We start from the raw sequence: 27537 nt of genomic DNA on the forward strand, positions 1-27537 counted from the left end.
CAGTTAGAATCATTAAAGACAAAGGGTTACAGCCAGGAAAATTGGGAGTATATTTTCCCCATCAGATAGGAAGGAGGCAATTAAGACATCATCCAGGTCAATGAAGGAGTCTAGACACACTAATAGCCACCAAGGATTTTGCATCTCTTCTTCCAGCTTCCATAATATGCCCAGAAATTGGTCCAAAAAAGGAAGGAATGAACTGAAAATGATGACAGTCACTGTGCTCTATTTATAGGGGACTTGGGTTTCTCTGCTTGGTCCTAAATGAGCTTTTTGCTGGGTTTTCTGTATCTGGAGTGAGGCATAAAAGTCGAGGTAGGAGGGCAGCACTTAGACACCAGAATGAAGATAAAACACTTTTTAACCTGAAATCCCTAGGAAAGAAATCTTCAGTAAGTGTCCTGCTCATGGAAACCAGAAAGCAATGGAATTTGTCTTTTTGGGGCACCCTAGCACTGGGAATTCTCATTATTTGATGCAATGGGCTCAGCCTGATGCAGGGGCAGCCAAGCAGCTCTCAGCACCCTGCATCTTGTTAATTTAAAACTTATTTTGCTGTAGCCAACATACAGAATGAGAATCATAGAATCATAGAATTGGCTGGGTTGGAAGGGACCTCAGAGATCATCAAGTCCAACCCTTGAACCACCGCTGCAGTTCCCAGCCCATGGCACTCAGTGCCACATCCAGGCTCTTTTTAAGTATCTCCAGACACGGAGAATCCACTACTTCCCTGGGCAGCCCATTCCAATGCCTGATCACCCTCTCCAGAAAGAAATTCTTTCTCATCTCCAACCTAAACCTCCCCTGGCACAACTTGAGACCCTGCCCTCTTGTCTTGCTGAGAGTTGCCTGGGAAAAGAGCCCAACCCCCCCTGGCTCCAACCTCCTTTCAGGGAGTTGGAGAGAGTGATGAGGTCTCCTCTGAGCCTCCTCTTCTTTAGGCTGAACACCCCCAGAGATTAATCCCTTCCTCTTTAAATGCCACCATTGTAAATTTGGGATTCTGAAAGAAATCCCAAATGCCTCTGTGGAAAGAAGTGGCCTCTCCTTAGATGTCAATCTCATCCTAACACATTTTTTTAAAAGAGCAGCATCCATCCTTTTTAATGGGGCACTTTTCCACGAGATGCAGGCAATTTAAGTCAGGAGGTGATAAAGGATTTCCTTTCAAAAGTGCCCACCCCATTGATTATAAAGCCATGAGCTCAAATCTGATCCCTGTAAATGTCTAAAGATGTAGATGAACAAAACCCCACTGGTGTTCATTTAGGAATTTGGATTAATCAGGAAAAAACCAAGGCAAGGAGGAAATCCCTTCACCTCTGTAACTTGAGGATTGGTAATGCTTCCACCAGGAAACATTATTAAAATGTTACATCCTAGAAATGGCAGCTCTAAACCAGGAAAGAAACCAAGTCAGGGGTTTCTCAACAAAAGTGAAGATTTATATTTTAACAGAAATGTCCATTACAAGGTAGCAGAGCTCTGATAATTTTATATTTGGGCATTAAGATGAATACATGGACATAAGCACTATGCAAAAGAAGCTGTCACCTGAACAGAAATGTTTTTTTCCTCTTAAAGCAAACCAGACTTTCTTGTAAATTCCTCATTACCAGTGATAAATGTGGACAGCATTACTGGAAGTAGAATTTAAAAGGACAAAGTATGCCTGAGAAGGGAGTCAGTCATTCACTGAAAAGGCTGGAAAGCCATTTGAGTCTGCTGAGGTTTGAATAATTCTTGTATCAAAGTGAATAACTACCTTGAAGTGGGATTCATTTTCCACATTAAAAAGATGGCATGGGGTTTTGGGGTTTTTTTCCTTCTTTTACTGTAGGCCATTTTTAAAACCATTGCACAAAGCTTTGCATCTAAGATGCTGAAATGAAGAGGGCAGCTTAAAGCAGGGGAGACCAATTTCTCTGGGACAAAAGGTCCTGAAAATAAAGTGGAATTTGCATCAGGTGCAGCTATTACCAAAACACCCCAAATATAATGGAAGTTACATCACAAATATCATGGAAATTACACCATAAATATAATGGAAGTTGATCAGATTTTGGTTCCATTCTACTTCAAAACGTTGAGCTGATTAATGCAAAAAAAATTAAAAAAAAATACAGTTACAAATTAAGCTCTTACTTTTCTTTTCGTTTTGCTTTGATTTCTTTGATTTTATTTCTAGTTGTTGAGATGAAGGTTTGTTTTCTGCAACCTGTAGTAGAACTTGAGGTTGTTATAAACATCTTGCCAATAAACTAGATTAATCAATTGTTTTTCAAGTCTTTTTCATCCCAGCAAGGGTTGGACTCGATGATCTCTGAGGTCCCTTCCAACCCAGCCAATTCTATGATTCTATGAAGTGGAAGTATGGAAGAACTAAAGGAGAGCTGAATAGCAGATTCAGACAGAGTTTCTTGGAAATGTTATGTGTTTTTATTAAAGTATTTTTATAAAAAACCCCAAAACTCCCTAAAAAAACCACCCCCAGAGATTTGCATATTCTTTTAATGGGATATTTTGAGCTTCTGTTGAAGCAGAGACACTTTTAAGAGATTGACTTAAATACCAGTTGGGTAACAGAGCAAGAAGAAAAGCCCTAATCCTTTTCTTTAGAGCAGGGAGTCATTCAGAAGCTGCAATATGACAAATTACAACAATTAAACTTGTGAAACCCCTTGCATTGGTTAATGGGCTTAATGTGTTGATGTTTCTGTGAATGGATGTAAAATTCAAACAAAAAGCCCCCACTTTTCTGTAATTTTAAGGCATAAATATGATCTTTTGTTCAGAATGCATGAAATCCCAGGTTAGACCTTGTAGCAGTACTTTAAAAGAGAATTTAACAATTTTTGTGGCCTTTCTATAAGAATTTAAAGCATTGGAGATAATTTCTTTAAAAAAAAAACCCTGTTATGCAGAAATATGAAAGTTCTGTGATAAGAATGAGATTTCATTATACATCAGGGAAATTAACTGTGAATTCCTGCTTATAGTAATACGTGGTATTACTAGTATTAGTAGTAGCTGTGTTCAGTGGTGCTTAGCACAAGTATGAGAAGAAAACAGTAAAAAAAACTTCTTTATTCTGCTGTTATAACTGTGAGAAGGTAAAAAATATATAGAGAGAAGGTAAAAAATGTAAAGCCATGGAAATAAAAAAAAAAAGAGGGACTTTTCTATGTATATTCATAGAATCATAGAATCCTTGGGGTTGGAAGGGACCTCGAAAGATCATCTAGTCCAACCCCCCCTGCCAGAGCAGGGCCACCTAGAGTACATCACATAGGAACGTGTCCAGGGGGGTTTTGAATGTCTCCAGTGAAGGAGACTCCACGACCCCCCTGGGCAGCCTGTTCCAGGGCTCTGTCACCCTTACAGGAAAAAAAGTTTTTCGAATATTCAACTTGAACCTCCTGTGCTCCAATTTACACCCATTACCCCTTGTCCTATCACTGGTCACCACTGAGAAAAGCCTAACTCCATCTCCCTGACACTCACCCCTTACATATTTGAACACATTGATGAGGTCACCCCTCAGTCTCCTTTTCTCCAAACTAAAGAGACCCAGCTCCCTCAGCCTTTCCTCATAAGGGAGATGTTCCACTCCCTTAATCATCTTAGTAGCTCTGCGCTGGACTCTTTCAAGCACTTCCCTGTCCTTCTTGAACTGAGGGGCCCAGAACTGGACACAACACTCCCGGTGCGGCCTCACCAATGCAGAATAGAGGGGGAGGAGAACCTCTCTTGACCTACTAACCACACCCTTTCTAATGCACCCCAGGATGCCATTGGCCTTCTTGGCCACAAGGGCACATTGCTGGCTCATGGTCATCCTCTTGTCTACCAGGACCCCCAGGTCTCTTTCACCTACACTGCTCTCCAGCAGGTCAGCCCCCAACCTATACTGGGCCATCGTGTTGTTCTTCCCCAAATGCAAAACTCTACACTTCCCCTTGTTGAATTTCATCATGTTTCTCTCTGCCCAACTCTCCAGCCTGTCTAAGTCTCTCTGAATGGCAGCACAGCCTTCCGGTGTGTCAGCCACTCCTCCCAGCTTAGTGTCATCAGCAAACTTGCTGAGGGTACACTCTATACCCTCATCCAAGTCGTTGATGAAGATATTGAACAACACCGGTCCCAGTACCGACCCCTGAGGGACTCCACTACTCTGCACATTTTTAAAATAATACAATGCAGTTTTTTCTGTTCCTTTTTCTTTTTTCTTTTTTGTTACTCATCCTCAGCTTGTTCCAAACACTGAGTCACTTTCCTAAATCTGTTTGTAACACATTTTCATCAGTCAGTGCACTGCAGAACCAGCACATCCATTGGTTTGTTCAGAAATTCTCAGCCATCACATCCCCCAGACCTCAGGTGGTTCCTCTGGGGTTTTTTCTTTTTTTGGTGCCAGCTGGAAAAAGGGTCTGGGCAAGGCAAGAATAAAGAGGTGAGGAGTGGTGCAGATACCAGGAGCACCTCTTCAAGCAGTGAGGATTTTTTATTTTTATTGTTTTGGCTTTGTGAAGTAGATCTGAAACTCCAGACTAATGTTCCTTTCTTTAGAAGTTGACAGGTTGAGGTTGTTAAACTTGTTTTCTGCCTGGGTCCTAGGGAATTCTTGCTGCCCTGCAACTGGAGTTGTTTTAGGTTTGTACCCCAATTTAGGGGGATGTTTTTAGCCAGGCTGGTGAAGACATTTTTCAAAGAAATTTGCAGTGGGAAGGCTCTGGAGACTGATTTGGGATTCCTTGGCATTCTCTCTCCTGGCCATTCATCCCAGACACAGTTTAGTCCTGTTCTCACATTCTGCACTGAACTGATAAATGGGATATTTGCAAATTAAGCAGAGCAACTTTAAAGCAAAATTTCTGCCACACTGAAAGCTCCTCTCCCATCCAGGTATTAATGGAAATTTGCTTTTTTATGTAATAGTTTGCTGAGGTGTGATACTATTCTGTAGGAGGGAGGCACCTTCTCAAGCTTTGGAGCCTGAAATTAGTTCTGCATTTATTGTACCATTCACTGTAACTCATGTAAAAGTCATCTATTTGCAAGCCAGTTGGAATCCACTGAAATTTGTTATTTTCCATCCAGTTCTGTAACACTTTTACACTGTTTGCAGTGAGAACATGGAGTTTTATATAAATCACTTGCTTTCATACACTTTTTACTGCATTTTTTTCCTGAATTTCTGAAGGATTTCAGCACCGTTCAGTGTTAAATAATTGAAAATAAAAACTAATTTTGGCTGAAATAAAGGAATAATCACAATCAGAAATATTAAACAGCATTTAAGAGATGTGAGTGAGAGCTCCCATTGCTGTTCTAGAGGCTTCAGAGCACACCAAAAAAATCCTGTCCTACTTTCAGGGCTCTCTGTGGCCTTATGGAACCTCTCTGGGTTTGTTCCTCTGCCATGATTATAGACAATTTTTTTTTCTATAGAATATTTTCAGGCAGTTTCCTTCTAACAATGTGGTTTGGAAATGTGACCCCTGCTTGCAGCCAACTGCTGGGCTCTGCTCTGTGGTTCTTGCATTTTGTAGCTGGTGACTAACTGCTCCCAGATGCCTTTTTGGGGCTGGATGCCAGATTTAGGGTCTGGGTTTTGTTGGTTGGGTTTGTTTTGTTTTGGTGTTTTTTTTTTCTTTTCCATGCCCCTGACTCAACTGAAAAGGCCAGAAGAATGCTATGGTTAAGCAGAGTCTAATGACACATTTCTGACCTATGCTTGATTCTTCCTGGGGAAAAAGGAATAATAATTAAAAAAAAAAAAAAAAGAAAAGCAGCTGAACAAAAAAAGAAAACCCACAAAAACCCAACCAAACAAAACATGAAATCAAACCCAAACAAACAAAAAAACCCAAGGTCCATTTTAATTTAATTTATGCAGATACCTAGCAGGGTAATTTATATTGTGCCTCTATTTTATAATGGACAGAGCCATGAGGACTAGTGCTAATTCTGGAAGAATCCCAGGTATCCCTTAGTACATGGTGGAGACTTTTTAAAACACTAATTTCTAACCTCAGTAATGACAAAAATGGGTCTTTTGGACTGAAGGCTTTTTATGCTCAGTGGTGAGTAGGAATTAGTTGCAATCTCTTCTGTTTTCATTTGAGTTTCTTGGCAATATTCTCAGATGAATGTCAGCTAATAGATCATTGACATTCCTGCCTTGTTTTTTATTTACATTAATATATTACTTTTAGTAACTCCATGGGATAGGAAATAGTGTTTGTCTTTCCCTAGCATGAAAATACTACTCATTCTAGCTGACATAAACTGAGAAAGACTTTTTATATTGCTGCTTCAGTGAGCCAGGAAAAACTCCACAAAGATGTCATGATCCTAAAGTGGAAAATGCTGGTTTTATAGTGAAGGTTCTATATAACTTGATAAGCAGAAGAGTTGTTATTCTCACTAAGAGCTCCAATATAGGTGAAATTTTGGGGAGGACTTTGAAATAAAGATGAAATTCTAGGAATGTTGCCTGTGTTGGAAAAATGGTTTGACATCTTTGTCATCAAACTGAAGAAATCTCCTCAGCTGGTTCAGTCGTGCTGGATGATTGAGTTCTGGCCATTAATATAGGTTATGATATTATAACCCATTATGGTAGATTTGCTTTATCTAGCATAAATTAAGCATAAATCTCCTCTGGTGGTCCTGCAGTTCTATTTTTGTGCTCCCTGAACTTTCCTGTTGTGTGCAGAGAGCTGGCTTGGGGAACTGATCCAGCTCAAACCTAAGCTTGCCAAGGAAAACTGAATGCAGAAATGTTAAGAGACAGAAGCAGGCAAACAGGGCCACTGGGTTTGACAGCAATGTGCCATATATCAAGTTAAAGTGGTCACTTAACCATGACTCAAGAAATCATCACTATGTCAGCTCTGCTGTAGTGTGACCCCAGGAGTGCTGGCGAAGCCCTGAGCACCAGGGTGTGGAAGGGAAGAACTTTACATGAAAGCCTAGTGCTGAATTTGTAAATTTTGGGGCACAATTAATTGAATATTCCTGAATTCATGCTCAAAATGTGTGGGGTTTTAGGTTTCCTTGCTACAAATAATTGAATATCCCTGAATTCCTGCTCAAAATGTATGATTTTTTGGGTTTCCTTGGTGCAAGTCTCCCACCTTAACTACTTATCTGTTTTCAATTATATTTTTCTTTAAATGTTTAAATGTTTGTTTAAATGTTTCTTTATATGTTTCTTTAAATGTAAATAATGCAATTCCACGTTTCCATGGTTTGGGATTTTATTATGTATGTACTGCCCACCTCTGAGCCCACAGGTATTTCCTAGAAATGCCACAGTTGCTCTTTGGAATGAATTAATTTGTGTCATTCACTCAGCCATGTAATTTTTAGACCTACCAAACTTAAGAAATTAATCTGCTTGTTGTGAGTAAATAATGTACCCTTCAAACATACTGGGAGAAAGAAACAGGGTGAATTATATTAACTGGGTAATTGGGTTTTCTCTATGTTTGTGTTGTCTTGTTTTACATTGGCAATAAATTTCCAACTGTAATTGCTCTAATGCAGAGTTTTATTTCTGTGGGTGTTATTTTTCTTCCTGAGAACTTGCAATTACTTTGGGATAAAACTATGTTTTCTGTGACTGATGTGAGTAGGAAAGTGACACTGAAGTTTCTAGCAGATGATCCTTCAATAAGTTGTGTGTAATTGGGTAAGACTTCCAACAAGTATTGGGCATCTGTTGGGTAACAAAGATAATTAAGACAAACAGCAACAGTAAACAAATTAAAAAAATCTCTTCAATATCTTGATATAATTCTACTACTGAAGCAGAATGAGTGGGTAAGATAAAAACCCCAACCTGTTCCCTTTGAGAAGTGTCTGAAGGGATCATCAGTTGGTTTTATAGTGTCCCTCGTGTCCAAAAGGAGCTGAACTTTCTCTTTAACTCTTTATCCTTTGAAAACTTCAGCCATACCTTTTGAACCTTTTTATTTTAAAATACTTCCTGCTATACTGGAAGGACGGGGTGTAGGATGGCAGCTGGGCTTGGGAGAGCAAATTGCAATTGCTCTTGGGTTTAGAGAAGGTTTACTCATTAGGGACCTCATTCCTTTCTCATTCTGGATGATGTGAGCAGGTGGAGGCACTTCCTGGGATTTTCCCAAACTTCTCCTTCTGTGGGTGTCCAGGATCCCAGCTGTGTTACACAACAAAATGAACCCCAACAGCTGCATTCTGGAGATGAGTTTCATTTTGTATCCCTTCATTTCAGAGAGTCCTAAAATACCTCTTTATTTTTGCATTAGGTGATACATCAAACTGAAAGCAGCTGCTTTATTTGAGGCTTCTGCTATTAGGGTCACTGCTGAATTAGTTGAAAAATTAATATTCAGTGTTCAAAAGAAACATTTGTAGGCTTTCATATTGTGTTAGTTCTTTAAGTGAAAAAACATCCTTGTACACAGCTACAGAGCAGGTGACACCCAGAGGGTCTTTGCTGGCATCAAACATGGTAATATCAGCAGATGTTTTGAACAAAAGTGAATTCAAACTACAAAAAGGATAGGAAAAGTCTGGGATTTAGGTCATCTTTTCTGGCTCTTCCTAGTTCTTGGAAAATCTGCTCCAGCCTGGTTTTGATAGATGACTTGTGGGGCATTATTCATTTATAAAATGGGACACCTCAAAGAGGGACATTAATAACTTTGTGAAATTTTAGTAAAGGCTTCACATAGAAATTGTGATCTCTGTCTTTTAAAATGTCCCTAATTAACAAGGAGATTGAAAGAGTGTTGAATACTTCAGCTGATATTAAATAATATTTAGAAACTTTTCCTCAGGTTTGTAAGCATGGTGCTACGTTTAACAGGGGAAAAAATATCATATACTTTATTTTTCCTGGAGTGGAAGGCAGAAATGAGAACTCTGCTATAGTGTGTGTCTGAGTGGGGTATTCAGACAAATCTGAAGGTGTTCAGGGGGGTTTTATTGCACTGTTTCAAAAATGTGATGTGTATAGCTGCAGGTATGTACTATATACGTACTCCCAGGTCTGCCAAAGTTGTTTGGGTAACCCTAAAAACCTGCCTGCATCCTGTGCCAGGCACCCAGAGTGTCTTTGCAGACTCCTGTAGGTCTGGCAAAGCCAGCTTACCAGTGCTATCCATCTGTTTTGGACTTGGTGGGAAGCAGTTAATGACCTGAGCAGCTAAGACTGCCCAGGCAATCTGTCTAATCCTGCCACACAAATAAGATATAGGTGCCCCTACCCATCACTTTCTCTTAACTGTTTCAAAACATGCAATGGAAATCTCATTTCTCTCCTCCCCCCTGTGTTTATTTAGCCTGATTGAACCTGACAAATTGCAGATCTTTGCAACCAGGTCAGATGTGTGAACCTGAGGAGAAGCAAAGCAGTTATTGACTGCTGGACTTGAGGCTCAGAAGCAGGGATCAGCCCTGATTTATCACTATTGATTTCATGTAGCCTCTATTCTTGTGACTTCAAGGTGGGTTTTTGATTTGCCTTGCTTTGTGGAGGTAATTTGACGTTTGTAGAAACTGCAATGAAAATAAAGCTACACCTTGAAGTAAGCCCTGGGTAGCACTACACAGACGAGTTACACAGAGGTGCTGTGTAACCTCATGGAAGAGCTTTAAGAAGCTTACTAACAGGTTAAGATGATGAAGAGAGAGGGGTTTTTTACCTCTTAACCATGTTATCCTGGAACAGACTGCATCTCTCTGGGTTGTAGGCTGCTTTAGTGAGAAAGTTGTTGTAAATGCCAAGTAGAGAGCTTGCATACTGCAGTAGTAAGTGTCAGTCTGGGTACTCCCAGGAGATAGCACTCTCTTCTAGCTGGGGTGAAACACTGGCAAAAAAAAAAAACCCAGCTGATGTGTTATAAATGCTAGATGTTGTAGAAGTGAGGGTAGTGTAATTTCTAAAAAATCCTTGTGGTTTCAGGATGCTAATAACATTCAAAAGTGACATTTCCTCTGACCTTTTTTTGAAAACAAAATTATTCACAAGAAGAGAAAGACAAGTATTCCTAAATCCTATTTCTTTATTGTTCCTCTTTTTGCTCTGGAAGTATTCCCTGCTCCAGACTTTATTCTCAGTAAACTTATTTAAACAGTCCTGCTTATTTAAATAACAAGTGGAGTGGGTATTTAAATGATTTGTTTGTTTTGAAGTAGCACCCTAATTCCATTTCATGTAATTGCTACATTTAATCCTGGAATGAACTCTCACATGCCATGTGACAAATTCATTCATTGCTTGGTGTTGTGCAGAAAAACCCAAGTCAGGAATATGGGCCCCTTGGGGGAATTCTGTGGCCTCACTGAAAATGCAAAGCATGTGAACCAGCACCAGAAAAAAATTATGCAGTGCTCCAAGCTACTGCTGAGGCCCTTTGAGTTCTCCAGTGTTCTCTGAGAGTCATTTCATGCTTGTTATACTTTTGTCCCAAATCAATTCTTGTTGAAAACCCAACGACAAAACTTGTAAGCAGAAACCCAACAAGAAATATTGAGTGTACACAGAGTCATTTCCTTACTGCTGCCCAGACCTCCCCTCCCAGTTCCTTTGGAAGAATCAATATTTGAAACCTGGAAACTAATTATGGCAGGAGGAGTATATTTTTCTGTTGTTGTTGGGCAATTAATTATGTGGCAGAGCCACAGCTTCCAAGCTTGTTTAGGTAAGAAGATAATACATGATTTTTATAGTGTTTAAGTTTTTATAATTTTATCGTTTGAGTTGGGAGAATAGTCTTAACCATTATAAAAAAAACCATTATAAAAATAGTCTTAACCATTTTAAAAGACCTCACTGATTCCTCTACAGATTATACCTGGCAGGTCAGTCAGACTGCCTTAGAAATTAATTCTTTCCACCCTGATGTTCACAGCTTAATTTCATCAGCAAATTCGCAGATGACACCAAGCTGGGAGGAAGTGTGGACCAACTTGAAGGCAGGAGGGCTCTGCAGAGGGACCTGGACAGACTGGAGAGCTGGGCCGATTCCAACGGGATGAGGTTCAACAAGGCCAAGTGCCGGGTCCTGCACTTTGGCCACAACAACCCCATGGGGAGCTCCAGGCTGGGGACAGAGTGGCAGAAAGGGACCTGGGAGTCTGGATTGCCAGGAAGCTGAACAGGAGCCAGCAGTGTGCCCAGGTGGCCAAGAAGGCCAATGGCATCCTGGGCTGGCTCAGGAACAGCGTGGCCAGCAGGTCCAGGGAGGTGATTCTGCCCCTGTACTCAGCGCTGGTTAGGCCACACCTCGAGTCCTGTGTCCAGTTCTGGGCCCCTCAGTTTAAGAAGGATGTAGAGGTCCTGGAACAGGTCCAAAGGAGGGCAACCAGGCTGGTGAAGGGACTCGAGCACAGGCCCTATGAGGAGAGGCTGAGAGAGCTGGGGCTGTTCAGCCTGAAGAAGAGGAGGCTCAGGGGGGACCTCATTGCTGTCTACAACTCCCTGAAAGGAGGCTGTAGCGAGGTGGGAACTGGACTCTTTTCACAGACGACCTTCAACACGACAAGAGGACACAGTCTTAAGTTGTGCCAGGGGAGGTTTAGGTTAGATATTAGAAAGAATTTCTTCACGGAGAGGGTGATTAGGCTATGGAATGGACTGCCCGGTGAGGTGGTAGATTCTCCGTCCCTGGAGACATTTAAAAAAAGACTGGATGTGGCACTCAGTGCCATGGTCTAGCAACTGCTCCGGTGGGTCAAGGGTTGGACTCGATGATCTCTGAGGTCCCTTCCAACCCTAATTCTATGATTCTATGATTCTAATTTGTTGTACAGAATACATAAATGCTGTGGTTAATATATTTGTGTCTATTGGGAAGACATGAATATGTCTTTTGTTTTTCTTCAAAGAGCAGAGAAAAGTGCTTTAAAAAAATCTATTGGGCTTTTTGAATCGTTCCTAATTGTCACATATATGACCTGTGACGTTTTGTCCCTGGTCCTTTGGTTTGCTTGTGGCTGTAGAGTTCTTCAGACACACAGCTAAAGGACGTGTGGGTGACTGGGGCTCAACCATGGTTTTTCTCCTTTATAGATCACCCAATAGAGAAGATTGCCTCTCTTATTTATTATTGTAATATTTCATTTGTCTCACCAGTCTGTGTCATACAGGAAAACTCTCAGTCACAGTTTTCTTTAGCAGAGAACTCTCACTTAGCAATAAATCATTATAATCTTTGCCCATCACATAATTTTAGAAAGCAGTTGGAAATTTACAGCTGTGCCTTGTAACCCCAGGAAGGATGACAATGTATATATTATTAATAACAGGATGTTTTTCTCAGAACTCTGCACTGACAGGAAAGTGTTGGGGAGAATGAATTGCCCCCTGTTCTGCATCATAAATCCCACAAATCATGCAGTGCCTCTTCTGCTTGGTGCTTCAAGGATGCACTGAGTGCTCCTTACTACATTTTTCCTTGTTTCCATGCTATCCATTTAGCTCCCTGTAGCTTTGCTGGGAGGATGGAAGGTGAGGGAACAGCCTGGAAGATGCAAGTGGCCAACCAGCACTAAATCTATTTTTCTTCTCTCCCTTCCTCCCTGTGCCCTCCTTGGGCTGCAGCAATATTTGTGTCCAGCAGGTCCAGAGCTCCCAACAATATTAAATATACCATTGATCAACCTCACGATGTCAAACCATGTCAAAAGATGAAAATACCTCAATTGTTTCCTTTTGAATTTTAATTCTCAGCCTCCAGATATCACATGCAGGACTGTGGACTTCTTGTACTCTTGTGCAAATGTAAAGCAACAGATTTCCTGGCAGTGTCTGTAAAGCAGGGTAATACAACTTTCATTGCAAGAAGGTGGTGAATATAATGTCACTTAACAGCTGCAATAAGGGATGTGAAGTTATCAACATCTTTTCAAAACACTTAATGAGTGAGAAGTTATTTTTCATCTCTACTCCTCAAACATGGGAATGTTGTTTTAAGCAGATAGCATTTTGTTTGCACTTATCTGAACTAAATGAATTTTCCCATTATTTTTCTAGCTCTGTATTGCTTTGTGAAATTAAGGGGATTTCAAAAGCTAATGCTAAAATACACTCTAATGGCTGCATTTCAAGATGAAAATTTGGATATTTTATGTGTGGAAGTGATGGCTGCTAACAAGGGATTTTAGTTCACTTTTATTATTTTCCCTTTAGATTTAGGATTTAATGAGAGTTGCTTACTCCATCGTTTGGGGTTTGGTTTTGATGTCAATCTGTTTGTTTCCCCTTGGAGTATTCTCAAGAAGGGAGACAGGTCTGATGCTTTTGAATATTTCCCTCAGTAACTAAGCTCTTCAGAGATAGGTTAAGCAGTACAAATCCATTTGGAAAATAAGGAAAAGGAGTGGAGACTGCCCGTGTTGTGGTGCACACAACACTCAGTCTATTTTCAGACTGAACAGACAGGTTTTTAAAAGTTCAGAAGTCATCAGTGCTAACTGAAGCCTTAATAAGTGACTTTTTTTTTTTTTTTGGAGAGCCTCTTGAAGTCCAAAAGGCCAAGTGCTGCCTGGTTTACTTATTTTGGCAGCTGAATTTCAGTTTCAGTCTGATCAGCATCATTTACAAGGAAGTTTGGAGGGTTCCTAGCTCTGGAACAAAGCTGTAGCAAAGAGTGGCACTGGTTTTCCTACGTATCCATCTTTCTACTCATCATTTATCATATTAAAAACAAGGGTGACACTGTCTCTAGTTGAATGAATTCTTTGTCATGCTATGAAAAACTGTCAGCTGGGAGATAGGATGTGACTCTGGTGCTTCATAATTAGTTAACTTCTTTGTTTTCTGGAGGATTCAGTGATTTATTTATTGTTTTCCTGGGTGATTTTCTCCTGCAAACATAAATCAAGCTATTGTCTTCAGGTTTGGAATCAGAAAAAAAATCTGGAAGTGAAACATTTTTCAGCTGCAAGTTCTATTAATAGGAATTATCACTTAGTGACCTTTCAGTTGGTAGAAACAAACCATCAAAATGATAATTGTGGGATTCATTTGGTTCTTCATTGATGAACAAACTAAAGTTGGCCACAAGCATTCAGCCAGAACTTTGGTTGACATGAAGTCAGCATGGAATCAATGGAGCAAAGACTGTTTTATTGCTTTTGCTCAAAGAATAAATGTATGCCAGGTCAGAAATAGAACAGTTAAAAACACTTGCTGCATGGGATGATGAGGAAAAATAGCTGGAGAAGAAAATCAGGGTGATTAAACTTGTTTAAAGCCAGGGAGCTGACTGGAAGGTGTAGATGAGGCCAGGCTGGCATTAGGGTGGAATCATTGCTGTGTGCTGCAAGGTGCACTTGATAACATCTTTCTCAGCTCTCTTCATCATCTGAAAGAAATTCACATCAGTTTTTAATGGGAAAGAGAGCTGTTAACATGGCCTCATGAAATCAGATGCTTAGAAAAATTAGGATAATTTGGTTTCCACTGAAGATGAGGAAATCCAGTGTCAATCAATAGAAATCTGATTTATTCTTTAGGTGTCTTTTATAAGACTGCATTTTTATATATTGGAAATGCAAAATTTGAAGTGCTGAGGGAATGTATTATCTGTAAGAGATTGCTAATTACTTTGGAATCATTTCATTATAATCTCTCAAGTCATTGCTTGATGGTGTTTATTTGAAGATTTCACAACCTCAACTCTTGTTTTGTTGTGTTGAGATGTGACCCAGTTTTGAAATATCTGAATTAAGCTTTAATTTCAGACAGAACCTTTAGTGAAGGTGAAAAGGTAAAATACCCACATCTCAAAAGAAGCACACTCCAGCATTTTGTTCTTTTTATGGTGTTTAGGGGGATATGTGTGACCCATAGCTGGGTGGCAACCTATAGACATGGTCATATATGTAAAGAAGTAAATTAAAAGAAGCTTTCCTTATCTCAGAGAGAAAAAGTTCTTTTGCATCATTCATTATGGAGACTTGGGAGTCAGAGTGTAATCAGGAGCTGATTTTCTTTTCCCATTTTCTCCTGTAATTCTGTGCTCTACAACCACTTCACTCACCAGTTTAGTTTCTCCCAGAAGTGGTTAAATAGTAAAGACCCAGAACTTGGTAGGTGAGGAGCATTTTGTGCCTTCTGCTTTTTCCTAAGTTTTGACAGCTCCTCTTACAGATGTGGCTTTAGCTTCAGGGAATCTGACTCCATAGACCTGTTCATCCTACACTATATTTTAACATTATGGGCTGCCTGAAATATTGAATATTTATAATTGTGTGTATATTGGTTGCTTGATGTCTGGCTTTTTTGTTTATTTAACATTTAACATTAATTTAACATTTGGCTCTGCTTTCCTTGTCTGACTTACAGGTGAAATACTTCACTGTGAGTTGTTTTTTTTTCCTTTGTAATTATATTTGTTACAACAGCAAATAACAAAAAAACCCAATATATACCATTCTAACTGCTGATTTCTCTTTTCTTTCTAGTTTGCTGTTTTGTAGTTCATAAGAGATGCCATGAGTTTGTTACCTTCTCCTGTCCTGGGGCTGACAAGGGACCTGACACTGATGTAAGTCCACTGACATTTATTTAATCCTGTGTTTTTACACATCCTTTTGTATTGTTACACTTCACTGCTAGAATGAATTACAAACAATACCAATAGGATCTTTATGAGAATTGTAGCTCAAGTGGTTTTTAACACTCCTGAAGTGAGTATTTATGGACTCTAAGATCTAATTTTGGTAGGAAAAGAACCAGGGAGCATGTGACCATGAACAGGATCCCTCAGAATGTGACAGCCCTGAGGTATTTACCCAAGCATGAAGTCAGCATTTTATTTTTGTTTGCTTTAAGTTGGATGTATTGAGTATTAACAATTTCCAGGGTATTTTCTGAGCTTTCTTTGTATCCATCTTATCTCAAAGTATACCTTGACTCTGGTCCTGCTCCTCTCTGTACACAAGGACCTGTATCTTCACTTAGATAAGAGTTTAATCACGAGCCAGCTGGCTTATCTAAGTTTACAAAACCTGAGTAATATTCATCCTTGAGCTAGTATGCCAGTCAGGATACACCCATTCTGTCTGGCTCTGTCAATACTTCTAATTCCATGGAGCATTTTTGGTCCACAACCAGTTTTTCCCTCTCAACATCTGCTCATGGGCTGAGACACACGTCCAGGAATTTGGTGTCACCCTGCTGAAAGAAGCAGCAGGAAAAGAACATTTCTTTGGGTTTTATCAATTCCACTTTACAGTGAAGTAATTTAACATCTGCTTATCAGAACAATGCATTCTGAGTGTTCTTTCTCTGAATGGCTCTGTTTTGTTTCTTATAGCATATTCATGCTCCAGATTGTAGGTTATTATCTCCACTGATGAAATGCAGCAGAAGACTTTTCTTGTGAGGTTTTAATGAGCTCCCCATGAACTGGTTTAATATTCTAGCCATGAGGTCAGTGAACAAAATGCAGGCAGAAGCTCCAAGTGGTTTTGGAAAAATTCATATTAAAAAGTTTTCTTCTTTTCAAATTTAAATATGGGCAAATGTTGAAAAGCTGAGAAGTATTTTAAAGCCAGTTTGGTTTAAAATCTTCCACATAATCTAAATTTAGGGACAGAAGTAAAATGGTTGGGGTAGGACTTGCCCTGTTGAGTTTCTCCTGCCCAGAGAAACAGAGCTGGGGACATCCAAAGAGCAAACTTGATCTTAGGTGACCCCACTCAGACCTCTGCTTGGGCTTTTCAAACTTACAAACTATTCAAACTTACAACAGAAAAGCTTCCCAGTACTAGAAATATTATCAGTAAATTCAATTGAATTATATTTAATATACAATTGTACCTGAAGCCTTTCTTTCACCTCCCCATGTTCTGTTCTGGTAACTCCAGAACTGCTCCATTATTTCAGTTTTACCTGAATTTCATAAAGGAGAACACACATTTGTTTGTGAGAACATTTAATTTTATCAAGAATCTCTTCCTGGCTATAGGATCTGGTATGTGGCAGGTTGTTAATAGTCTTTAATATTGCTGACTGCATTTCCTGATATGCTTCTTTTGGCTTGGTGATTAAATAAATCAGCCTAATGCTTGATTTTAGTATTTGGGTTATGAAATGATATTTTTCAACATTTATCAGTATCTCAAAAACACTTTGAAGATTAAAAACAAGCACAAAATAAAGGTTTTATTAAAATAGTGCTACATTACTGGGGCCTGTTACACAAAGAGGATTGTAGAATGTTAGACATTACTTTACTGAAATGCTTGACTGTAATGTCTACCCTTTTAAAACCCAGGCAATTCTTCCTGTTTGAGTCAGTACAAATGAAATATTTGTACTAACATAATACTTAGAAGCTTTTTAAATAGTAAAAAAATTAATTTTCTAAATTATTTCATGCAGGTGCACAATTAATTTGCACAGGCAAATTCTCCAGCACCTTTGCAGGATGTAGCCTTTCCATTTCCAAATGAGCAATATTGTCATTAACTGAACATTTCCAGAGCAATAATTATAAATTATAATAATTATAGGTTAGAATCCTATTTATTACATAATGTAATAACTTTAAATTCCTGTGCACTGTCCTTGTAGCATCACTATAAGCAAGCCTGCAGACTTTCATGGAGTTGAGTGCAGCCCTGTGCTCAAAATACACATTTAAATTAATGCTCTTGTTCAAGCAGCTGGATTCTCCCTTTCCAAGTAAATTGTGTCCAGCCAGACTGGGATCACCCAGGTGTTTTCAGAGCTCTCTGGAGCATTTTTGGGCTGCAGAAATCCCCTGCAGAAAGGGGGGATGCTTCTGACAGTCTCAGGCATTTCTCTCAACGTATTTGACTGTTGCAACAGAAAGTTCTTTATTTAATTTCTTTTTTTTTTTTAATTTCGAGATCTTTAACAACAAAAGAAATTCCAGACTCTACTATCCCCAGATCTTTCCTTATTCCCTTTTTTTACATGCCTTATAACTAAGTATTGAATAAATTCTGACTTCTCAGCTGTGTAAAAGTCCTGTGCTCTGCATCATGCATCATACTGTCTCCTCATGTAACATTTCTATTTGCTACAATATTTGATTGCTGGAACAAAGGGAATAAATTATTTTTATTACTTTAATAGTAAATGCCTTGAAGGAAGGTGAGGGTAAAAGAGAGAACAGCTTAAAGTCACCTTAACTTTGAGTTACTCAGGCTAGATGAAATCAGAGCTTGGAAGGTCTGGGCTTGCACCAAATAGAAAATAATCATTGTGAGCAAAGAGGTTGTCCTGGATTGAAATGCTGGTGTCTGGGGAACAATATCCTGTTTCAGAGGAATAAGAACTCACACAAGTAAAAAATTTTGCTTATATAATGTCTCTCTTTTGATTAAACTGTTTTTCAATGGCCTGTGTAAACTTGGTAGGAAATGTGGGGAGTTGAGTATATTGAAAAAGAAATTTAAACAAAATCAGTCTTGGTGTCAGACTCCAAATAACAGAAGAGATGGAAATCAAAGAAGGAACTCACCCAAAAAGGGCTCTGTTTGTTTTCTGCTGACATCTGAAGGTGGTTTTGTGGAGTGGGGAGCATGTGCCTCAGTTTCCTCCATCAAATGCTCCATGTAAGGCAGCATCCTACATCCCTTGACATTCCTCTTCCCTCTGTGGATACTTCAGAACCCAAAAACTATTTTCCCACCCATTTCCATAGCCAAACCCCAGCCATATGTCACCATCTCTGCCTTCTGTTCTTCCCCAGTTGCCAGGCACTTCCCAGATTTGCTCCTCACCTGCTCATGGGTGCTTTCCCTTTGCTGGGGACCCAGCCACAGCTTATTTACTGCTCACCACTTCTGACACAGGTTTTTCCTGCTTTTTGCTGGCTAGGTAAAGGTTTTTTTGGTACTCTGGATGCCATCATTTAAGTAGCTGGAAGCAGCTTCCAGGTTACTTGAATCCTTCAGGTGCTGGAACTTTTCTGCATTTATCATTTACTGAGAATAATTTTTTACCTCCTCTTCCTAAATAAAGCATAAGCTCCATTTATTGCAACTTTAAATGGCTTTAAGCTCAAGGGAATGATCCAGAAGGAAAACAAAATTAAATTATAAAGGAGCAGAGTCACAAATTATTGTAACTACTAAAAATCCTCACCCCTTCCTTCTGCCCTTCCAGTGAATTCTGGAACTGACCCTCTCACTTTGTCCATCTGCAGAATGGGTGGAAAAAATTGGGTGAGTACCTACAAAAAAAAACAAAACCCAAAGTTCATTTCCTGAGGTCTTCCACTGCAACCCTTGAAAGCTTTTTGTACAGGGAATTAAAAAAAATTATTTCCCCAGTCCTGAACAATTCAAATGCTGAACAACTGCACCCTAAAAAATACACTTTGTATTTTGTAGGCTTATTCTGTGCAATATAAAGCACAACATAAATGATCCTTGTAAGAGTTAATAGTTAAAGCAAGGCAGTACTGCAATATAAATGAGGAATCTAAAAATATCAGTGATTTTCCTAAGTTACCATTGGAGAACAATTTCAGGCAGTGATATCATAAAAGAAGAACTCTCAGCAAAATTATTCCCAATAGTAAAAAGAAATCTTATTGATAGGATTGTAGATTTAGTGGCAATAACTGCAACTGATTAAGCAATCTGCTGGGTGCTAATTTCACATGAAAACCTTTTTCTTATTCCCAAAATTGGAGTCGACATTATTCCAACAACTCTTATTTTCCAATTTTTTTGAGGATATTTAGCTGGGCAGTTTAACTTGAATTTAGTTATTTATTTGTCATCTTAGGCTTTGCAGAAGTTGCATCGATCTTGAAGCTGGATGTGAGTAGGATGAGGTGGTATTAGTGGTTAAAGAATGCTCAAGACTTACTAATTATCTGTTTTCTGACACAAGGTGTCATGTGCAAAATGCACTATAGATGTTTCTCTCAGGTTCCACCCCCACAATGAGGTGTTTAAAAAATAAAAATAAAACTTCTGATGATGGCACACTGAACTTATTAGCTGGAAGGAACATGCACAGTCACAGACCACTGAGGAAACCATGCAGAATAAACATTTTTAGCACTTTTTTTTTTGAGGTGGCACTTCTTCTACCAAAATTAGATGAAATCTTAATTTGGAACCAAAGGAGTGGGCTAATTTTGCAAAGCACTGTAGGTCCCATATGCTGCAAATAATTCTAGAGCATGGAGAGCACACCCCTCTTGGTGAATTTATGGGAGCTCTTTCTTTGGGTGCAGGGAGAAATCTTCTAATGGGTTCAGTTGGTTTTGCCTCTGTTTCTTAGGTTAAATCACACAACTTCTATAGCCTGGGGAAAGAAAGGACAGCTTGGGCTCTGTAGGAGAGAGCAAGATGCTTTTATTAAGGTGTTTCAACTCAGGAATAGGGAGATGAAAGAGGAAAAGCAAGGAGGGGAGGTTGAGACATCCAGACTGGTGGGAGAGCAGCTGCCTCCCTTTTCTGTTTGAGCTTTGGTTTTCTGACTGCTGGAAAGCACTGGGGTAGCTGGGCATCAACCAGGACACTTTAGTTTCCTTCTGGGCCATGCTTGTGTTCTTTGATTTCTTTCCTCTTCATTTTGGCTGTCTTGGGGTGATCCTCTCAAGAGATCCAAAGAGTTCTCAGGTTTTGTGCAGCCTTTGGAAAAGATTGGATTGGCCTTGAAAGAGACAGGGATATCAAGGACTGGGAACTCCATGAAATCATTGTGAGAAAACAAAATATTTTCTCAGTTTTATAATTGGTCAGATTGCTAGAATGATCTAATGAAAGCTGATGCAAACAGGTTTGAAACCAACAGCACATTACCTGAGCTGAAAAATCAAATCCTGCTTTTCTGTAGGAAGCAATATCCTGCCCCTTTTGCAGTTTGATTCCAGCTCTTCCCTTGCAAAGAATTAAACAGCAACATGAATTTTGGTGAATTTTTGGGAGCTCTCTTGGTGAATTTATGGGAGTTCTTTCTTTGGGTGCAGAGAGAAATTTACTCATGGGTTCAGCTGGTTTTGCCTCTGTTTCTTAGGTTAAATCACACAACTTCTATAGCCTGGGGAAAGAAAGGACAGCTTGGGCTCTGTAGGAGAGAGCAAGATGCTTTTATTAAGGTGTTTCAACTCAGGAATAGGGAGATGAAAGAGGAAAAGCAAGGAGGGGAGGTTGAGACATCCAGACTGGTGGGAGAGCAGCTGCCTCCCTTTTCTGTTTGAGCTTTGGTTTTCTGACTGCTGGAAAGCACTGGGGTAGCTGGGCATCAACCAGGACACTTTAGTTTCCTTCTGGGCCATGCTTGTGTTCTTTGATTTCTTTCCTCTTCATTTTGGCTGTCTTGGGGTGATCCTCTCAAGAGATCCAAAGAGTTCTCAGGTTTTGTGCAGCCTTTGGAAAAGATTGGATTGGCCTTGAAAGAGGCAGGGATATCAAGGACTGGGAACTCCATGAAATCATTGTGAGAAAACAAAATAATTTCTCAGTTTTATAATTGGTCAGATTGCTAGAATGATCTAATGAAAGCTGATGCAAACAGGTTTGAAACCAACAGCACATTACCTGAGCTGAAAAATCAAATCCTGCTTTTCTGTAGGAAGCAATATCCTGCCCCTTTTGCAGTTTGATTCCAGCTCTTCCCTTGCAAAGAATTAAACAGCAACATGACCCAGGTAATTAATGCATCTTAGGGGTCACAGGCTGAGCCCAGAAACTACAAGCCAAAGCATCTCATGAGTTCTGGTAATGAGAAGTTAGATAGAAGAGTCAGAGCCTGATTTATCCTTTTTTCCTTTTGTCCCCATGAGGAGGGTACCTGAGGAACTCAAAGGCATGAAAGAAATCTCTCTATGTTGGGAAAACCATTGTAATCTGTAAAAAACCACCTAGGTCTTGTTTCTATGGCAACAGGAGCATCGGACCAGCAAAGAATGGACCAGAAAGGAGATAAAAACCTTTATAAAAATAGTTGTAAAAACATATGCATAGCTTTGGCTACTTATGTTTCTTTTTTTAGAAAAAAAAGAAAGAAAGAAAAAAAAGCCCTAAACTTGAAGTTATTATAACCCTGGTTATTCTGGTGGCTATTTAGGTTAGACCCTGTTGGCACTGGAGAAATAGAATAAATAGCAAGTTATTAACTTCATATAGAGTAATCAAGAAGTTTATAAACATCTCAAAACCTAAGCTCTAAACTTAAGAGAAGTGATATAATTTTAAAACTTTAAAAAAAAGCCTTTTTTGAGTCTGATGTTTAATTTAATTTTTAGAAGTTCTGATGAAAGGTTGCATGTTTTTTGCATGCTGTTGCATGGTTTTTTCTTGAAATTAAGTGCAAATTTTGATTATTTGATTGAACAGGGGTGTCAATTCTCGTGAGCAAACTTTACTTTTAGTGCTTTTAAAGGTGGAGAACTGTGAAAAATCTGCTGTACCTTGTGAGAAAAAAGGAGGCTAAGAAGCAACCTGACTGCAGCGATGAGCTTTGAGGGAGTTAGGAGCAGTCAGGTATAAGAAGTTATATAAACCCTACATTATATAGGCCATATATGTACATTATATATACATTATGGTGTTTACAGAAAGGTTTATTGGCTTCTTTGTCAATAATTTTTTTTTCTAGACTATTTTTTTCCTAGAATCACTCGAATTGTGGGATTATCCCCAGCTATTGGGATGAGGTTCAACATTCCAAGTGCCGGGTCCTGCACTTTGGCCACAACAACCCCATGCAGCGCTACAGGCTGGGGACAGAGTGGCTGGAGAGCAGCCAGGCAGAAAGGGACCTGGGAGTCTGGATTGACAAGAAACTGAACATGAGCCAGCAGTGTGCCCAGGTGGCCAAGAAGGCCAATGGCATCCTGGCCTGTATCAGAAACAGCGTCACCAGCAGGTCCAGGGAGGTGATTCTGCCCCTGTACTCAGCGCTGGTTAGGCCACACCTCGAGTCCTGTGTCCAGTTCTGGGCCCCTCAGTTTAAGAAGGATGTAGAGGTCCTGGAACAGGTCCAAAGGAGGGCAACCAGGCTGGTGAAGGGACTGGAGCACAGGCCCTATGAGGAGAGGCTGAGAGAGCTGGGGCTGTTCAGCCTGAAGAAGAGGAGGCTCAGGGGAGACCTCATTGCTGTCTACAACTACCTGAAAGGAGGCTGTAGCGAGGTGGGAACTGGACTCTTTTCACAGACGACCTTCAACAAGACAAGAGGACACAGTCTTAAGTTGTGCCAGGGGAGGTTTAGGTTAGATATTAGAAAGAATTTCTTCACGGAGAGGGTGATCAGGCTATGGAATGGACTGCCCGGTGAGGTGGTAGATTCTCCATCCCTGGAGACATTTAAAAAAAGACTGGATGTGGCACTCAGTGCCATGGTCTAGCAACTGCTCCGGTGGGTCAAGGGTTGGACTAGATGATCTCTGAGGTCCCTTCCAACCCGGCTAATTCTATGATTCTATGATTTAATTAAAGACCATTTGAACCCTACAGTCCTGGCACGCCCCTGGAAGGCAACCTGGGCATCTCTTCTAAATAGCTTTATGAAATCCTCCTTTAGTAACAAATCCACTGCTATTTTTCAAGATCTCCATTAGGATCTGCAGACTGACCTACTTAGGAGTCAATGACTCATGTTGTATTGTTAAATCTGAAGCCTGAAATCCTGTTCCTCAACAGACATTAATGGCATTCAGGTTTTTGGTGTGTTTGTTTTTTGTTTTTTTTTTAAACGTATTAAAAAGCTTTTTACTTTGCTTCATTAAAACAGAAAAGAGCTCTAATAACCACAGATTTGAATTGCTGTGGTGGTTCTCCAAGTTTATTAGTTTTGTCAAGCTGACCTTGAAATGTAATGAAGTCAACACCCTGGTTTAACATTGACAACCAGAGGAACAAAGTTGAGCAGAGGCTGCTGCATCCTGCTGGCTTTCTGGCTCCTGAGAGCTCCCACATGGTTTTACCCTCTAAAGAAGAATTAAATATACTTTTGGAGAAGGTGAAGCAAAAAAGATAGGGAGAGAGTGATTTAAAAACCAAAAAAAAAATAAAAATCAAAACCAACAAATCAGCAGCACCAAAACCAAACAAAAAATCAGCACGCAAACAAAGAACCAAAAAAACCCCAAAAAAAACCCCTACCAATCACACAGTGGAAATGAAAGCAGTCCCTGCAAGTTTTAGGAGAAATGTATAATCCCTCAGAGTTTTGTTGAACATCTGTTACTTGGATCTTGGTGTGCCAAGAGTGTGATTGGAGCATTCATGGAAATAAAAAGAACTCTGCAATCAACAGAGTCCTGCACAGGGGGAATTTGGGATAAAAAATGGGAAATGCTTCAGTGAAACACAAATGGTTTTCTATTTAACATCCTGGATTTAGAAACATGTCACACAGAGGTAAAATTAAGAGAAATTGAGATACATAAATGTATTTTTTAATTATTTTCTGGAAGTTCATTATAGAGAGAGGAGTAGAAAATGTTCTGTTCAACAATTCCAGACTAATCCCTTGCTCTTCTGTGAGAAGGTTCAGCTGTTTACTGATCTTACAAGCTCAGATCAAATCGAAGTGTTTCCTACTGCTTTTTCTTTATACTGTTTTCCTACTGCTTTCTATTTGGCAAAAATAAAGCCCTTGGGTCAAACAAGGAGACTGCACTAGAGTTTATACCTGAATTTATACCTGAACTCCTCCAGGCACACTGAGGAGAAGATGGGCTGTTTCGTGACATATACATCCAGAAATGGCTCCTGTAATAAAAGTTTATTTTCAAGTATTTCTAAAATGAATGAGGAAAAAAAAAAGCCATTTTCATTTTTATTCACATTAGCTGTCACTGCACTGCATTTTATTTTTTTATTGTCTGCTCCTGTCATATTAGTCCAGTCTCTCAGGTTCATTACTTCTTGTTTTGCCAATACTGTTGGGATGCACTCCAAGAGTTTGGGTTATTAGTCATGGCAATAAAAGACCAAAGCATCTTAATCAATACAGGCTTCCAAAAATTAAATATTTCCCAAAGTTGTGGTTCAAAATGGTCCCATTTAAAAACCATGCTCCTTCCTACTAGGCAGAAATTTGGGTTTGTTTTTTTTATTTCCTGAGAATGTTGTACATGAAAGTATTAACAAGGCCAAGTGCCGGGTCCTGCACTTTGGCCACAACAACCCCATGCAGCGCTACAGGCTGGGGACAGAGTGGCTGGAGAGCAGCCAGGCAGAAAGGGACCTGGGAGTCTGGATTGACAAGAAACTGAACATGAGCCAGCAGTGTGCCCAGGTGGCCAAGAAGGCCAATGGCATCCTGGGCTGTATCAGAAACAGCGTCACCAGCAGGTCCAGGGAGGTGATTCTTCCCCTGTACTCAGCGCTGGTGAGGCCACACCTCGAGTCCTGTGTCCAGTTCTGGGCCCCTCAGTTTAAGAAGGATGTAGAGGTCCTGGAACAGGTCCAAAGGAGGGCAACCAGGCTGGTGAAGGGACTCGAGCACAGGCCCTATGAGGAGAGGCTGAGAGAGCTGGGGCTGTTCAGCCTGAAGAAGAGGAGGCTCAGGGGAGACCTCATTGCTGTCTACAACTCCCTGAAAGGAGGCTGTAGCGAGGTGGGAACTGGACTCTTTTCACAGACGACCTTCAACAAGACAAGAGGACACAGTCTTAAGTTGTGCCAGGGGAGGTTTAGGTTAGATATTAGAAAGAATTTCTTCACGGAGAGGGTGATCAGGCTATGGAATGGACTGCCCGGTGAGGTGGTAGATTCTCCGTCCCTGGAGACATTTAAAAAAAGACTGGATGTGGCACTCAGTGCCATGGTCTAGCAACTGCTCCGGTGGGTCAAGGGTTGGACTAGATGATCTCTGAGGTCCCTTCCAACCCGGCTAATTCTATGATTCTATGATTTTTAAGATGAGATTTATTTTGTCTTTAATTAAGGCTTTTTTGGCAAAATTCGCCCTGCTTTAAAGGGTATATAAACATTCTTCATCCATGCACACCCATCAGATGTGTACAGGCAGATAATCTTCATTTTCTGTGCTCATTGGTGTCTGTGTTCAGCAGCAGAGGCAACAGGAGCTGCAAGTTGGCACTGGGTTCTTTTGGAAAAATAGGCTGAAAAATCCCCCCCAATCTAGGAGTGTGCAAATGTTTAAAACAATCAGAAATATTCTGTTTGTTCTGGCTGCTTCTGATGCAATTGCATCTCTATTTGGGCATAAACAACATCACCATTTATCACAAAAGCATTGCAAACCAGGAATATATGGCTGGGAAAAGCCCTCAGTCCTATGGCTCAGCAGACTGGTTTTAAGAAATCATTTATTATTCAAGGGCAAAGCTCTCTATAAATGAGAGCTCCTCTGAATTGAAGGGGCTAAACAAGTTCTGTAAAATGTACAAAATGCAAAAGAGTGTTTTGGAAATCTCAGTGGTAAAGCCAAATTCAGGAAAAGGTCAGAGGAACAGTGGGTTTCTAAGCATTTCTAAGATTAGCACAAAATTTGCATCTAAGTCAGTGGGAGTCTTTTCTGTGCTTAATGAACTGTGCTTGATTTACAAACTTGTTATTTAAACTGTTTCTTTAACACGAAAATACAAAGCACATACAATCAGAACTCCAATAAATACTCAAAAAAGACACAAAATACACCACGTTGCCTCTCAGCAGATCAGGGGAAAGGTTCTGGTGAAGGGTTCAGCCTGGGGGTGATGGGACCAACCCTCTGCTGTTCCACCAAAGGTGGCAACTGATGCCTATAAAACCAGATAAAAATAATATAATTCGTTTAGTAGGAAAGGGGATATGAAATGATGCCACGGGCAGGTGCTGTATTCCTCATGCCCTCCAATTTTAGGGAGAGGAAGGAGAATTTCTGCTGCAGTGGATGTCTGGGATTTTGGGTGGGGACCTGCAGAGGGTCCCAATGAGAAGCTGCAAGGTTATTGCTGCCATAAGCACCCTATATTTTGCTTAAAATATGGTGTTACACAGTCACCCCCATGTTTCTTTTAATAAGCTTTGAAGCTTTTCTATATATTTTTCTCATTGTGATCAAAAAAGAGGGGGAGGTGAAATAGGGCCAGTGGCATGGAACTACTGGTTCCAAAAAACTTCTAGAATAATATAAAAAAAGGAGGCTAGGAAACAAAGTTCTAAATTGATTTCTTCAATATCACCTGCAGGAAACTACTGGTTCCAAAACCTTTCTAGAATAATATAAAAAAAGAGGCTAGGAAACAATGTTCTAAATGGATTTCTCCAATATCACCTGCAGGATCATTCAAGAGCCACTTTTAAAAAGTCTTAATGCTATTCTAAGTTAAAAGATAACAACTTGAAAGTGAAGCCTGTCAATAAAAGGAGAAAACTAATAGGTAGTAATCAAAACACAAAGAAAAAATTGGATTAAGTCCTTGCTAATGATGTTCCATAATTAGATCTCCTTAATGGATGGGTAGAATAACCTCTTTAATTGTAGTTATGTCTTGCTGATGAAAGAACCAGCATTACTTTGAAATAAATATTTTTTCTCCAAATGCTCTCTCCTCTCAATTTACCAGGCACTTA

At 39.9% G+C, this 27537-nt stretch overlaps 1 protein-coding gene across 4 annotated transcripts in view; it reads left to right on the forward strand.

The window, feature by feature from the left end:
• The window catches only part of PRKCA (protein kinase C alpha), a 133453-nt gene that overhangs the window by 35486 nt on the left and 70430 nt on the right, over positions 1-27537 (forward strand). For 3 of the 4 annotated variants that reach the window (XM_030461893.1, XM_030461892.1, XM_030461894.1), the window contains one exon: positions 15472-15554. In XM_030461893.1, coding sequence (XP_030317753.1) covers positions 15472-15554 — 83 coding nt within the window. Of the gene's footprint in view, positions 1-11708; positions 11714-15471; positions 15555-27537 lie in introns of those variants that run through there. The other variant, XM_030461895.1, reaches the window with a different exon arrangement.

The sequence above is a fragment of the Calypte anna genome, chromosome 18 (assembly GCF_003957555.1).
Source record: "Calypte anna isolate BGI_N300 chromosome 18, bCalAnn1_v1.p, whole genome shotgun sequence".
NCBI classification, from domain to species: Eukaryota; Metazoa; Chordata; class Aves; order Apodiformes; family Trochilidae; genus Calypte; species Calypte anna.